At 48.1% G+C, this 15,664-nt stretch overlaps 4 protein-coding genes across 4 annotated transcripts; 3 read left to right on the top strand and 1 right to left on the bottom strand.

Annotated features, from left to right (window-relative positions):
• Positions 1 to 1,953: 1,953 nt before the first annotated feature.
• ABOM_010539 (putative APSES transcription factor) lies at positions 1,954 to 4,202 on the bottom strand (the record flags this gene model as incomplete). Its single annotated transcript, XM_022537667.1, has 3 exons — positions 1,954 to 3,809; positions 3,883 to 4,057; positions 4,155 to 4,202. 3 exons carry the CDS (start codon positions 4,200 to 4,202, stop codon positions 1,954 to 1,956), a joined length of 2,079 nt encoding a protein of 692 aa, XP_022384542.1.
• Positions 4,203 to 4,641: 439 nt separating this feature from the next.
• Positions 4,642 to 5,105, top strand: ABOM_010538 (NADH dehydrogenase [ubiquinone] 1 beta subcomplex subunit 7; the record flags this gene model as incomplete). Its single annotated transcript, XM_022537666.1, has 3 exons — positions 4,642 to 4,693; positions 4,783 to 4,904; positions 5,001 to 5,105. The coding sequence occupies 3 exons, from the start codon at positions 4,642 to 4,644 to the stop codon at positions 5,103 to 5,105; spliced, it is 279 nt and encodes a 92-aa protein (XP_022384541.1).
• A 1,182-nt stretch (positions 5,106 to 6,287) lies between these two features.
• ABOM_010537 (glutamate--cysteine ligase) lies at positions 6,288 to 8,651 on the top strand (the record flags this gene model as incomplete). Its single annotated transcript, XM_022537665.1, has 7 exons — positions 6,288 to 6,298; positions 6,367 to 6,439; positions 6,508 to 6,573; positions 6,635 to 6,777; positions 6,845 to 6,958; positions 7,011 to 7,596; positions 7,647 to 8,651. The coding sequence occupies 7 exons, from the start codon at positions 6,288 to 6,290 to the stop codon at positions 8,649 to 8,651; spliced, it is 1,998 nt and encodes a 665-aa protein (XP_022384539.1).
• A 2,145-nt stretch (positions 8,652 to 10,796) lies between these two features.
• Positions 10,797 to 12,654, top strand: ABOM_010536 (cholinesterase; the record flags this gene model as incomplete). The annotated part of the gene is made up of 4 exons (XM_022537664.1): positions 10,797 to 11,063; positions 11,132 to 11,318; positions 11,366 to 11,986; positions 12,062 to 12,654. The coding sequence occupies 4 exons, from the start codon at positions 10,797 to 10,799 to the stop codon at positions 12,652 to 12,654; spliced, it is 1,668 nt and encodes a 555-aa protein (XP_022384543.1).
• Positions 12,655 to 15,664: the final 3,010 nt, after the last annotated feature.

Genomic DNA, 15,664 nt, shown 5'->3' with positions numbered 1-15,664 from the left:
TCCCTTCGTCTACCCGCTTTGGCCGTCAATAGTCAAGCCGAAAGGGCACCAAACAAGTTCCAATTCACTTTCTGTGGATTAAATAAAACTTTTCCGGATTGACAAGCGAACAATCCCGCTACGAAATGAAAAGGACTGCAGGTGGAAAGTAAGACAATGAGGATAAGAGAAATTAGGTTGGTTGAAACAACACAAAAAGGGGGAAGAGAAGAAGTGAAATATGGGACTGGAGAGGATGGAAGAAAGCCAGTTGAGAGAAGGAACAGGAGGGGGAGGAAAAGAAAGAGTGGGTGAGAAGGAAGAAGAAAAGAAGCGAGAGATACAGAGAGAGAGAGGAACCTATCCTCCTATTGTTTTTTGCTACTAATACTTTCTAATACTGTAAGACGCAGAAGAATTAAGGTGCTAATAATACAAGACCTGTAAAATCAGCATCATGATCGTAGGCGCTGAGACACTGACTGGTTGGCCACTTCAGACACTTACATTCTGACTGGTTCGCTTGAAGAACGACTAGTCCTGAACAGGGTTAGCCATGGGGAAGTGGTGATTCTCAGAGTGGATGATTTCTTGATAGCCATTGTTGGGTGATCTCATTTGCGGTTAGCCGTTCTGAGGTGGTGCCTGAAATAGTAGCCAATAAATCGGGGGAAATTGTGATGGTCCTCAGGTTCTCCATCCAGCCCCATGGAGGCTTTCTTTATTTAGAGGCCGGGACCTTAATGAGTGTGAGATATACCGTAGCCTTACTACTTTGAGGTAGTATTGAATTGTAATGCAAAGTATGGAACGGTAGATACTAGTCGGTTAGTGAGGTAGATCAAAACTGATCAAAGATTCACCAAGAACATCTCAGACCTACCCAAGTTCCCTAGTACAGTCCCTGGTTTAATTAATCCCATTGCCCGTCAATCCACCAACTTTAGTACTAAGTACTAGTAGTGGTTTATCATGGAACACAGACAGCGCATCAGCCGCTATGACCAGCCAATCCGCCCCCAGAATCGCCTCTGCAGCCTGACAGTGACGCCAATATGCACCCCATGCCCCAACCCCCATTGGTTCGTCCTCGAGCTCATCACCCACTCATCCCTGGGATCATCCCCGCTTAGTGCCATCCAACGTGGCCTCCCTCGCCGCCAGCCAACCGCTTCCATCGCAGACTGATTCCCCTCTTCTCCTTTCCCCTGACTGGCCTGATTTCCCTCCCTACCACCAGTTCGGTTCGGTATTATGCTATGGACCAATGTGTAGATCGAACCAATTGGTTTGGGAGAATGGGATGGAGGTAGCTCGAGTGTATCTGTGCTCATGCACCTAGGCCTGCATGGAAGAAATGCCATGCTCATCCGCATGTCTTTGACCTATGTATTTGGATACCGAGCTGTTGATGGTTAATTTGGTTCCAGTCACCAGACAATTCTAGAAGTGGGGTTGTGCTAGCCCAATGCATGTCCCATACTCCACTATCGCTTGCACATAATGATACCATAACATTGGGTTTTTATGTATGTTTGTATGTACACCATCTATTCATGCTGTAATCCCTCAACGCCAGCTAGATTCTTCCTGTATTGTTTTTGATCTGTCACCCTGCCATGTCAGAACAATAAGTACACTGATAGTCCCGACAAACCCAAGAAACACATCGGATGCCTCGAAAGAAAAGAACAATTGGGTATCTGCTGGTAGGACAATATTCTTCAGTCCCCACCAGAAGCTAATTATGTTAAAAACCAGAACGGAAGAAAGAAACAAAATCGTAAGGAACGGCATGTCCATGTAGGTAAAAATAACACATTGCAGAGAGATGAGAGAAACGTGATTCTCTGCGGAATTAGAAATTGCGTCAAACATCATATCCAGCCCTTGGTAGATACAGTAATACAGAAACCGATACGCTCACAACCAAATCGCGATGAGTGCGGAGCATCAGAAATCATCCTGTACGTTCTAGGCATCAACAGACACTGGAGGCCCAGCTAGAGGAAAAGTCGCTGACCCCTGGGGCTCTGGCTCAGGGGATTCGCCCCCTGCACCTTTTCCGTTCATTCGGTCAAATTCCAAGGTCTCTACCAGTTCAGCGGCCATGGGGTCTAGTTCCTCTTCTTTCAGCCCTGTAGCGAGTGACACGAGCTTCCGATGAACGTCAAACTTAGTGCTAACACCCGCATCTGCCGTTTGTTGGGCGAGATCTTTGACGGCGGCACGCCGTGCTTTTTGTGCCAAACACAGCCGTCGAGCTAACTGATAGACGGTAAGCAACTTGTTCTGGTCAGTTGAGGGTGGGTTTGGGTCCTCGTTAGTGGGTAGCGTTGACGATGCGACCTGCTCCTTTAAGCGGGCTTGTTGAATCTGTTCCAGCAGCGATTCGTAGCGACCCCTCAACTGTTCGTAACGCTCGAATTGTGCATCGATGTGCTCTTCTTTGGTTTCCTTCGCTGCCAAGTCGGCTGTTAGTTGTTGAATCTTCTGCCGATCCAACTCTAGCTGTTCGTATAGTGCCTCTGGATTGGCAACATCGTCTGGATCCGGCTGATTGGCCTTTGAGCTCCCGTACCCAACTGCAAGTTTCTTGTTCGCTTCGGCCATGATTACCCCAATCTTGGCGAGGAGTGCAGAAGTGGAGGGGGAGGAATCCTGCGGTGGCGCAACGGATTGGTGATCGGCGTTCGTCGGGCCAGCAACTTCCCCATCAATGTGGTCATTACCCATCGTGATAGAGGAAGGCGGCGGCGGGATATGTCGGTCTGACTGATTCGCTCGCTGAGTGATACTGGCAGCCGTCTCGCCCTTCTTATTCACTAAGTCTCCAGCCCGCGAGCAGTGCGTGAGGAACAAGTGAACCAAGCGAAATGCACCATTTCGAGCAGCCACCAAAGCAGCTGTGTCTCCATTGGAGTCTTGGCAAGATAACAAAACATCGATTTCCTCTGGCGTACAAGTAACGCGTAATTTGTCGAGCAGCACTTCACAATAGTACCGAGAGCTCTTCCATTTCCCTTTGCTTCTAGTGGTTTCTGCTATGTGATGGAATATGGTAGCGCCGAACCAGTCTCGGAACGACACTGTGTCCAGGAGTAAATCCAGGAGCGGCGGAAATGTCCTCTTTTCATAATTGTTTGTAAACAGAACAGCACGCACAAGTGGCGTTTCTTCATGTACTGAGAGTGTCTTCACATCTGCTCCCCTCCGCAGCAGATCTTTCACTATCTCCAGATCACCCATCGCACAAGCCCAATGGAGAGCAGTGTTCCCTGAATCATCTATTGAACGGTCCACTTGAAAGTTGGCTGGCGGTTCTGGTGGAGGAATTCGCGTTGCTTCTGGAGCATCTCCTACTGTCATGAAGTAGTCCAAGAGCTGGTCGCCGTACAGTATATGTTCCTGTTCGCTTATTGACATCGCGGTTACCTCATTCATGCCACGTTTGCGCTTTCGCGAATAGTTGCCATTCTGGGTGATATGCATCATCTCCTCATCTGCGACCATGGAGGAAGATTCGAGGGTTGCTTGTTCAATCGATTCGTCTTCATCGAACCCAGGATTCATCTCATATTGCTCATGAGTGAAACTGGGTGGCCCCATGCTGCGATGCGGCTTAGCCGCACTGAAAACTTCCTCATGTACAGCCCTCCTGTTAGCGGCCGCATTTTTCTGGGCTCTTGGTTTTGACGCGGCTGATGTATGTTTCGGAGCAGGCGGTGGACTGCGATCCCCAGCCACGTAGTCGAAAATTGGCCTTAGCTTATCGATGATATTATTGCGTTCAGCGAGCATCCGGCCTTCAGGAAGTGGAATCCATGTCCCTATTTTGAGCTTTAGCACGGCGACCATCATGAGCGTTGTATCAAGATGGACTTTCACTACCTTGATATTTACCATAACCACCCTGTACTTTTTCGTGAACCCCTTTCTGCACCTCACGTTCGAGAATACGTGTTCGCGCTGGCTTATCAAACCCTGCGACTTTGAGTATATGTGTAGCATTGATCCAATCATCAGCCCGTCTTCGCATAACACTTTCGGTATCGAGTTTGAACTCGTAGACCGGAACCTGACCAGAGATATCAGACACATCATCAAAGCGGTGAAGGGTTTCCACAAAAGTGAATTGATAGAAAGAGCGAAGGCACAAATAGAAGGAAACTCACACTGCTATACGTCGCAGAGTAAATTTTTGAGAAGTCCACCCCCGCCATGATGTGCGTCTCCGAAAGCCGGTTGATCTAGGTGGTCCCCGGGCAATTGAAGGAAGATGCGACGCGGTCACTTTTCGCAGGTAATTCAATGGTCCGAATTCACCTTTTCTCAGGCGTAAAGTATAATACACAAGCTTTGGGTTCGAAACATCACATATAGCGTATATTGAAGTCACAAAGATACCGTATCAGCCACTGGTGGCTCGTCCTGCGCACAGTAACATCCCAAAAACGCGGTGGATTGCTCAACAAGACGCGCCCCGGTCGGCAGAACCGCGTAAAGTGGTATCTGGACTACTATTCCCATTGCGGTATAGAATACACGTGACATCACGTGACTATATCCGGAAGGAACAGCACTTCCGGATAGCTGCAAACCTCACTGCTCCGCCGCCTATCTTCAGAAGGACCCTATTCTACGCCGCTTTCTCATACCAAAATGACCGTTGCCGAGTCGGTTAAGAGCGCCGTTGGACTGGCGGATACTCCCGGTACGTTTCCAATGCCATTGGCCTCCGCGCTCAAGAGCAAGATCATTATAATCTCATTGACTGAGCCGAGCATTGACGTTTCATTTTAGCCACCCGCCAGGAGATGTCCGATGCTCGTCTGCCTATTCAGTACCGCGACTCTTGTGGACACCTCCTCATCCCATTGAACCGATGCCGGCAGCAGGAGTACTACCTTCCTTGGAAGTGCGAGGTATGTCATTGCATTCCGTTTCCGCATAACGCCCCTACGTACATCTCCATGGTTTAAGATTCGACCTATATAGCTAATATCCAATTTGCACTCTAGGATGAGAGACACAGCTACGAGAAGTGTCAGTATGAAGAATTCAAGAAGCGTGTTGCCAAGATGGACGAGCTGCGAGCTGCTAAGAACAGTGCCCGGAGCAATTGATACCAAACACATCGGCTTATGCATTTGATATGGACGAAGCAGCAGGTTATGTACATAAAGTTCTGAGATTGATTGATCATGCACCGACTTTGGCGTTTGGATTGAGAATAAGCTTGCCGATACCATCCCTTTGTGTCTCGGACTCATAAGGCTAGCATCTGTAATTCATGAAACGGTCATCTCTCGGTGTGATACGGACCCAGTGCTTCCGCCCTCCGAAAGATGTCTATGCATGGGATAGCTTCAGGATTGCGCAAGCGAAGTATTTGGATTTGCCCAGCCTTACCCAACCTGGGTCGTCTTACTGCCTAGGTAGTAATCGCTGCTGGTTGAATCATTCCAATCTTCATATCCTTCCTTCCCGGGGGAACCATTCTTACAATCGTCGGCTACTAGCCGTACATGGCGGTGATATTTGAGGTACGGATTATGAGTAAAAGTAATTCGTCAGCAGGGATATTCAGCCAAACACCAAGGAACCAAGCAATCTACTTGAAAATAGGTAGGTAGCCTTAAACTCCATATGCGAACTAGATGGCGTTACGTCTTGCCTCGACGATCAGCTTGATGTGAGATATGTTTTATAGCGTCGGTTGCCTTGAGAAAGTTTATGAAAACTGGCTTGCCTTGCACCTATGTTTATAGAGAATGTTGGTGATCTATTTGATAGAATCACATGACCCTCCAGTTAAGGAAGCTGCTTAGAAATCAATGCATCGGCTTCTCGTGAATTCCGCAGCGTTAACGGCGTTATCAGCGATAATGGCACTCAATGCCCCGCTTGGGGACCAAAAGATGCCCCCCCACTATTGGCAAAAGTTCATTGCTTTACCCAATCACCGATAACAATCACCGTCTCCGAGACGCCGCCGGGAAAATCAGCATAAAGGCGACAATACCAATCCGACTATGACTTTTTCCCCTTTCCTTCCATCGTCTGTCTCTACGGTTTTTCATGCTGTACGTATAATACTCTAAGGTGTCAGCTCTACCTGGCATTGTATAATTTCATTCGGCCGGTTGCTTCCAACATTCGGACTCTGGCGCATCGTCTGCCACCAGAACTTCCCCTCACCTCCGCGGGGCTTGCAGATCGTGTGATCCAGAATTTTGTCTTATTACGGAAGACTCTCTTATAATTGAATTCTTGCACACTGGTTCCTCGGAAGTGGTTATGACATTATGGGTTTGCTGTACGTCGAGACTCCTACCAGACATTATTGTGCGGCTTGTCCCGAGCTAACATCCAATGTCCTTTTAGAGCACTAGGAACTGCTCTCGATTGGCCCGAGGCGAAGAAGCGAGCGGATCAGGTGCGAAAATGGGGTATCGAGGTACGTCACTGCCTTCTGTTTCTGCTATCTAGCGATCCATGAATGGGTGTTCACCTAACGCGCATTAGCAATTGCTCGCCAATTGGCGCCGAGCGAAAGGGAAAGAGCGCGATGCTCTTCTTTGGGGCGATGAGGTGAGATTCCAACGTCAACAAGACTATAAAGCCCAGGACTAACTAATCCGCCCATACTCAGGTCGAGTACCTTGTTGTCGCCGTTGACAACGAGGCGAAAAAGGCACGATTATCTCTTGCTCAGGCCGAGATTCTCAAGTCCCTGGCTGAGGATGAAGCCAATTGGAAATCTGGAGGGTCAAACAGTATACAGAACAAGGAACAGTAAGGCAAACAGGCTTGCTATATCAACTCCGAGGAACCTTTCTGATGACGCCTAGTGATGGAGAAGATCCCCCTCATTTTCATCCGGAATTCGGTCGCTTTATGCTGGAGGCTACTCCGGGGCGGCATGGGGGATTGATTTCAAGGATCTATTGAAGGTAGAGTCAAACATGAAGTGGAGGTACGTTTTATCCGTCCGAAAGTTTCTAGCTGAGCCTAATATGGTCCCTTAGACGAGAGGTTGCCAAATCTCACATGGCATCAAATGAATATCCTATTACTCTTACCACATTCCCCCGCTTGGGCACGAAAGACGACTACATTCAGCCATACTATCCTCCATCTGGAGCCGCACTCCGATCTCAGTTCGTTCCTGATGAGATCGCAAATCCCCACATTAGGTTTCCAACGCTGGCCGGTAATATCAGATCCAGACGGGGTCGAAAGGTCGAGCTGAATGTGCCGGTCTTCAAAGATACAAATACCCCTGAACCTTTCAATGATCCAACGGTGAACTATGACCTCCACAATTGGCCTGAAGACGATGATGTCAGAAATGGAGCGGCTAAGGAAGGGCATGTTTATATGGACGCCATGGCGTTTGGCATGGGCAGTTGTTGTCTTCAGATTACCTTCCAGGCAAAGAATATGACGGAAGGGAGAAAGTTATACGACCAACTGAGTCCGCTGGGACCCATCCTTCTTGCACTTACGGCTGCAACCCCCATATACAAGGGTTTCCTTGTCGACACTGACGTTCGGTGGAACCAGATCGGTAATGCTGTAGATGACAGGACCCGTGAAGAACTTGGTGAAGCTGTGAGTTATTACTCTATTGATTGCCGGTCCAGAGCTAACATACTAAATAGCCCTTGAAGAATGATCGGTGGAGAATTCACAAATCTAGATACGCATCAAACTCGACTTATCTTTCTCAGGACCCTAGGCTGCGGAAGGAGTACTTGGATCCTGATTTGATCGTGGACGAAGATATCAAGAAGCGGTTGGTTGAAGGTGGTATGGATGAACTTTTGGCCACACATTTCGCGCATCTTTTCATACGCGACCCACTGGTCATCTTTTCAGAAGACCTAGAAGAATTGGACCTAAACAAGGCAGACCATTTCGAGAACCTGCAATCGACAAATTGGCAACACATGCGCTTCAAACCACCGCCGCCGGAAAAAGACGACATTGGCTGGCGAGTTGAGTTCCGCTCAATGGAAATTCAAATGACCGACTTCGAAAATGCGGCATTCAGCATATTTATTGTGCTTGTCACCCGCGCGATTCTGAGTTTTGACTTGAACTTCTATATCCCTATCCAACGCACGACCGAAAATATGGAAACGGCGCATGCGCGAAATGCAGTTTTGGATCGAAAATTCTACTTCCGCAAGGATCCGTTCTCTCCTCGTGCACGCAGACCGCACCCACAGTCTTCTACTAATAGTGAAGTGTCGTCTGCCACGTCATCCGCCGTTAATACGCCACCCCCGTCACCTCCACTTAAACCAGTAGAGTCGGAATATGAGCTCATGACTATCTCAGATATCATCAACGGTTCTGCTGACGGATCGTTCCCCGGATTAATCCCGCTTGTCGAATCGTACTTGAACAGTGTCAATGTGGACGTTGAAACGCGCTGCTTTCTGGCAACCTATCTCGATCTCATTCGGAAACGGGCAAACGGAACCCTCTGGACAGGAGCGCGGTGGATCCGCGAGTATGTTGCTTCACACCCTGCGTATAAACATGATAGTGTCGTCTCTGAAGAGATTTGCTACGACCTCGTGAAGGCAGTTGAGGAAATGTCTGTAAAAGAAGGAAAGAACGGGAGTGTTGGATGGGAGCTTCTTAGAGGCAAGAAGTAAGGTGGCGAAAAGTTCGGCTCTCTATAGACATGGAATTTTCATTCGGGTAGTAGATAGGATTGTTTCCCCTGATATCCTCTTCATGGTTAAGAGTTCATTTTGTTTACCGTGTGCACATTGCATATAGCCCTATTATTATTTTTGCACCTTGCTTCTCACAACCCTCATCCGAGGCTCCAATGCATGTTTACAGGCAGAATTGGACAACAAGTCTATTGCTTATAGCAACGAATATTTCTCTTCTTCGGTTGGCCATCAACATGAATCAGCTAACCCAGTTACTTTCCATTCTCCGTTGAGTTTGTGAAGCACGAAAAGCTCGATGCCCACATGGTTCACAATGCCATTCATTTTCGATCTGAACGGCGCCCACACCGCGGCCAGATTACCTGATTCGTATAGTTTTACCTCAGGATCCCAAATCCGCTCGTCGATGTCGTCCTGCACGTTCACAATCTGCTCCACAAAGACTCCAATTGTACAGAAACGGGGTACCATGGGCGGCGGTGGCCAAAGTGACATGCCTCCTGCTCGGATGCAGTATTTCTCGAACTCGGCTGCCGACTTCGCATTCAATGCCGCAAGGAAGCCGTGCGTGACAGCGATGATGGCTTTTTACTCAGGTGATGGTGATGGGGAGATTGGCGTCATGGGAAGAGGCTCAGGTGATAACAATGCCCACCACATTCTGCAGATACGGCTAAATAACGAATATATGACACGAGGGTAAATACACGATGATATTATCCTCTTGCTGTCTTGGCTCTCGATGCTTTGGAAAACCAATAATCGCATAGTGGATCTGCGATTCTCAGTACAATGGCGCTGAGGCGATCCACGGGCAAATTTCCGGTGCAATGAAAGGAGTTTAGATCACTGAAGGCAGTTATACTTGAGCCTTCTTGCACTTATACTGTGCTAAAAAAGAATGGGGTAGTGGAGATAGACACCTTGTTCAAAGATACCGAGTGCCACCCCTATGTGAAGAACCAGATTTTCAGGAAAGTCCTTAAGCCAGACCGTCCAGCGGTACTACAATGCTCAGACTAGTACGACTCTGCTTCACCGGGACAGCTCTCACAGCCGACGCATGTCAGGGCGACATGAGGGTTCCGTGTAGATCCAAGAAGGCTAGCTAGCCGGTTGTGCCACAGAAATGCCCAGAAAATGAGGATCTATAACAGAAGTCAGACATGATGCTCAAGGAGATCTCTATCTTTGAACTCTTTGTAGAATGGACAGCTCCAGCTATTGAATCCTGTACGACAAAGCAATACTGGTCAGGGGTTCCCCATGTGACACACTATCTCATTAAACATACGCCATCTTGTACGGGCGTAGAACGTGGCTAGATGGTGCATTACTTATACCTTCCAGGATATGAACCATCTCAGTAAGGTATATCAATGAATGTGCTGGAAGACGCTGCTTCAGGAAAGCTATCAAGATTGTGTGCTAACCCTAAGGAGGTGTCATCCACGTGCAGGGAACCCTTCTACTTACACTCCAGTCAGTTTAGTTCAATCCCACACACAGCTTGTAACATGTCATCGTCTCTACAGCCTATTCAAGTGAACCCCACATAGTCAAGCACGCAATTAATCAAGCCAGCCACCTTACAGAAAGCAAAGGAAGACGGGCAATTAGCTCCCTAGTCTATCAAGTCACATCCAACAAGAAGAGACCTCTGGGATGACCGGCAAATCTTCGGGACATTCATCAATCAAACTTCAACCGTGTGCACTATGAACAATCCCACCCCAGAAGCCCCACGAGTCGTCCCTCCACAACCAACTCGGGGGCCGACAATCTTCTCTACAAGGGGAAATTCTTTTTAACCGGTTGTCCATTCATTGAATGCCAAAATTCACCCCCGCAATTCCATAACCCCGAATACTCCGGATCCCACTACGACATGAACTCCACCCCCACAATATGCCATTGTACGATGAAGTCGGACCCCGACCCTTTGTTCCTCGTCGCTCAAGTCCCGAATCAAGTCCCGAGAGCATAGGGGAAGCTCCATATGGGGCTGTATACCCCGCAGCTGATGGTCTTCCATATATAAAGAGCGCAAGGTGGGTGTTGCAGGATGCGCGAGTTGGCACGGTCGTGTAGATTCTTTTTTATTTGAGGGCACACAAGATGATCACGACAATTCTCTGCCTCTCTGCGCTGTGGGTCGCTGGCAATGCTGCTCCAAGCAGTATACCAGGCCCAGCAGCTCATGTCCGCAATGGGACATATGTCGGGGTAAAGAACGACCACTACCAGCAGGACTTTTTCCTGGGTATGCCATATGCGCAGCAGCCAATCGGTGACCTACGGTTTATGGTACCTCAATCATTGAATGAAAGCTGGGATGGAGTACACGATGCGAAAGAGTACTCTAAAATCTGTGTGGGATATGGTGTAAGTGATGATTTGACTCGATATGCCTGCTCCCAGCCTCAAGGTTGGCAAGTTAACAAGGGATCTAGACGGATTCGATCTGGTATCCGATGTCTGAATCTTGTCTTACCTTGAATGTGATCCGAGGGTCATCCGCGAGTGCGGGCTCCGATCTTCCCGTGGGTGTTTGGATCCACGGCGGTGGATTCTATATGGGTTCAGGGTCAGATGAACGGTATAACATGTCTGCTATTGTGGAAAACTCGTATAAGATTGGTAAGTCGTTTTGAGCTGGGTTGTCGAATAGATACTAAACCATGCAGGCAAACCGTTCATCGCCGTGACCTTGAACTATCGCCTCTCCGCCTGGGGCTTCTTGAGCTCCAGTGAAGTCGCCAGTAGCGGAAACACCAACCTCGGTCTCCGGGATCAGAGACTGGCGCTACAATGGATCAAAGAAAATATCCGGGCCTTCGGTGGCGATCCAGAGAAAGTCACAATCTGGGGAGAGTCTGCAGGGGCAATGTCCGTTGGCGCCCATCTCATCGCATACGGTGGCAGAGATGATGGTCTCTTTCGCGGAGCGATTATGGAATCGGGCGGATCCATAACAGCCAGTCCAATGAATGACACCGGCTACCAGGCGATGTACGATGAAGTGGTGGCGAAAGTCGGTTGCTCCAATGCCACCAATACGCTGCAATGTCTGCGCGAGGTTCCATTTAAGGAATTGAATGCCGTTTTCAACGGCACTGGCGGCAACCCAGCGTACTCTTTCTGGCCTGTCGCTGACCAGGATCTCGTGAGGGGCCGGGGAAGCGTCCAGCTGGACCAACATGAATTCATCAAAGTGCCCATCCTCGCAGGCACGAATACAGACGAAGGGGCTAGTTTTGGTCCCACGGGGATCAATACCACGAAGCAGTTTTATGCATACCTCACCGGTTAGTATTATGAATTACTTTTTCTCGCCTCTTTTCCTTGGGCACATATGTACTAAAGAACGTCCACATTACTAGACGGAACATCCGGCTTCAAACTCCCGTCGTCTACAGCAAACCAGATCCTCGATCTCTACCCGGACGACCCATCACAGGGAATCCCGGAGTTCCTCGGCGACCAGCGGGTACCCTCGAAGGGCTACCAGTGGCGCCGTACATCGGCCTACGCAGGGGACTACTCGATGCACGCGAACCGACGACGACAATGTGAAGCCTGGACAGAAACCACAACCCCCGCCTACTGCTACCGATTCAATATGCGAGGGGCGGACGTTCCATATCTGTCCGGTGCCGCGCACTTTGAGGAAGTCGCCTTTGTGTTCAACAACATCGAGGGGCTTGGGTATCATTACGGGAAGCCGTTCGCAGGGATGCCCGAGTCGTACAGCCAGCTGAGCACACTGATGGCGAGCATGTGGGCGTCGTTCATCCACGATTTGGACCCGAATTCGGGCATTAAGGACGGGGAGGTTCGCTGGCAGGCGTATGGGGCGGACCAGCCGGTCGATCTGGTCTTCGATGCGAATGCCACGAGCTATATGGAGCTGGACACGTGGCGGAAGGAGGGGATCGATTATATCAATTCGATAGCAGGGACATATTGGCGGTAGTATAGCTGAATGGGTGGTCCTGGCTTGTCCATTCCCAGATTGCACACTCCCCAATCCAAGTGAAAGTGAAGTCATGACAAGATCTCTTCGAAAAAACAATTCGCCAAATCGGGTAAGGCTAGTGCTCCTAACAAGCCACAACCACAAGCCCCAGCACGACCTACGAACATAACCTTCTTCATGCCATTTCATTTCCAGAAATAACCACAGCGGAAAGAACAAAAATAACCCCCCAAAAACATGAGTAAAATTACATTAAATTAAATTAAGCCAAAACTATAATTCCCAGAGATAGAAGAGAAGAAGAAAAAAAGAACCCAAAAAAGAAGCAGCCAAATACCGAACCAGCCAATTCCCGGACGCACTGTCCAAAAATAGCACAGTTTTTAAATTAAGCAATTAAACCAAGTGCGCGTGATTATAAATGCTTACAAGCACAAGGAAATCGACCAAACAGCCCCATACGGGCTACGGGATAACGCCCCCCATTCCTGTCAAAGTGCTGCAAAGCCCCAGTCCCCAAAATCAATAGTCTGCAACGTTCAAGTGGGCGACTGGAGTCGCCTGTCATGGCATGTCCCGAGGACAGGTTGGAAAGCGGGTATTTAGGCAGAATTTCCTCGGTAGCGAATGAGACCTGTGATTATGGGGATTGCGTTAGGATCTTCATTCAAGTCTACGTTCTCTTCTCGATTTGGGGGAACGGGGCAAAGAAAGAAATCCATGTTTTGTTATCTTTCTTGGTAATTTTACTTTGAAATTTTGCACCAAAAAACTCAACCCACCAAAAAGCAATCCGGAGTTACAAGTAAACCAATACCTAGCCACGCGTAGATTCAGATCCGAACCCCCGGGACTATTCCCGTGCAGAAAAGAAAGCCATTATCAAAGAACAACCCGCTCAACCATGGTACGAGCCACGGAAAGCACGTCTTCTAGAACGTCACAAGTCCCTTAACACGGAAATGACAAGCGAGTTCCAATGTCTTGATTTCCCTGGTTGAAGCAATGAAATTACCCGGTCGGCAGGGTTTTTGACACCCAGTGATTGGGGATTCCAAGTGGCGGTGCAAATCTGTGGTTAGTTTGATTATATGCTGTCGATCAGTGATTGCAGATTATATGTGGGTAATAACTGTTGGTCTCGGGGACCTCGTTTGGCTGGTCTCCTCCTCCCTCTTTCTCTCTAGTCGCCCCTTTCTTTCCTTGTTTTTTTCTTTTTTTCTTTTATTTTAGTTTCCCCCCCATCTGGAGACCATTTTCTTGTTCTGGCGCTACAATGGGATTGTTGGCTGCGGATCTTCCCTAGTTTCTTGGTTCACACGTGTTGTTGGTATGGGGATTGCGCATTCTAGAAGGTGAGCGTTCCATGGGACGGGGTAGGGTATTAGGTTTCTTGTATTTGGCTGTTGTGCACATCTAGTCCGTATTTAGTTGATTAATACGTTTGTTACGCGTACGGGCGCTTTTACAGTTTGGAGATGGGGTAGTTTACGCTTATGTCTGGTTTATGGTGTTGAGAGGTTTTCTGGTCTTTATTGCCTCATGAATCAGGCAGGAAACTTTAAACTCGGTCACTATGGGAAAGGGATCGTAGAAAGAGGGAGGGGGGGATGATGCGGTATTGGGTATCAAAAGGAAAATATGTAAATAGATGAAGGATGAATAGATAAAAAAGGAAAAGAGAAAGGAAGCAGCATCCCTAGCCAATCTACTCGACCGAGGTATATTCGGTGCAACTGCAATTCCCTACAGACACTACATCATTTATATATATGCTCTAGCATTCAAGACCTATATCAACTACTACTAAGTAAACTCGAATCACCACCGAAAGAAACACGTATCCCATATAAACATGTACATGCAACAAAGCACCAAACCCACCAACCAACCACACGCCCTACCCCGCCTACACGCATAGCATACATAAACATAAATATAAACTTCCTTTATACAAACCCAACCCGCATGACCAACAACACGTCCCCCCCCCCTCAAAAAAAACAACAAAAAAGGAAAACCCCAAACACAAACACAAATACTCCCTGCATCACACCCAATCCAGGCCTCAAACCAAACAAATCAAACTCTCACCCGAAATACTTCTCCATCGGGCCAGCTGCAGCTGCAGAATACCCAGCCGGGCGAACTCAACCCAGACCAAATCGGCCAGATAGTACCATGACTACCACGGGGAGGGGTTTAATCTGACTAGTCAAAGTGCAGAAGATCTGTCAGCAACCACCCAAGAATCTGGAAACCTGATCTTGTCCCCTGCATAGTCACTGCATGAGGGTTGTGTTTACTGCAGCTGGACTATAGTCCCGGGTAGGGGTATAGTTGTAGGTGCTATAGTATGTAGTGTGTAGTGCAAATCCCGGGGATAATTCGGCGATTCAGTAGGGATAATGTATAGGCTTTGATTTTATTGGATATATATATCTATTCATATGTGTATTGTACTTTTTTTTTCCTGTACATAAGGGTTCTGGTATTTGTACACAGTACGGACTACTACGTACATGCAATAAACACCCTCAGCTGATACTTACGTATATTGTATTTCCATCGATTAATAAAGAGACATATTTCGCGAGGTATACGAGAGACCTCGGTAGGAGAAACAATAGAACCAAAAAAAAAGTCATATATATAAATAAATCAAGAAAATCAATAGTAGACATCCACGGGCGAGGCGAAAGAGGAGACCAAGAGAGAGAGAAAAAAAAAGCCCGTGAAAATCAACCGACAACTAAGACACTTCCAGGTATCATCTCCGGAGCCTTCTCTTGTTTTTCCTTCGCTGACTGGACATTCTACCTCAGTTGTGGCTATACTCCGGAGAACAGGCAATATAATTTGTGGACAGTACGAGTCATGGCACATCAGGTTAATTTATTCTGCACTTCTTCTAGAAAACAAATCGGGGGCGGGCTGACAATCCACCTCGTGTGTACCCACTCACGGCATGGGCATTCGGTCCCGGTTCCGAGGCTGCTGTGTGGCT

Source organism: Aspergillus bombycis (assembly GCF_001792695.1).
Source record: "Aspergillus bombycis strain NRRL26010 chromosome Unknown contig00129, whole genome shotgun sequence".
In the NCBI taxonomy this organism is placed as follows: Eukaryota; Fungi; Ascomycota; class Eurotiomycetes; order Eurotiales; family Aspergillaceae; genus Aspergillus; species Aspergillus bombycis.
This window is presented reverse-complemented; position numbering and strand designations above follow the sequence as displayed.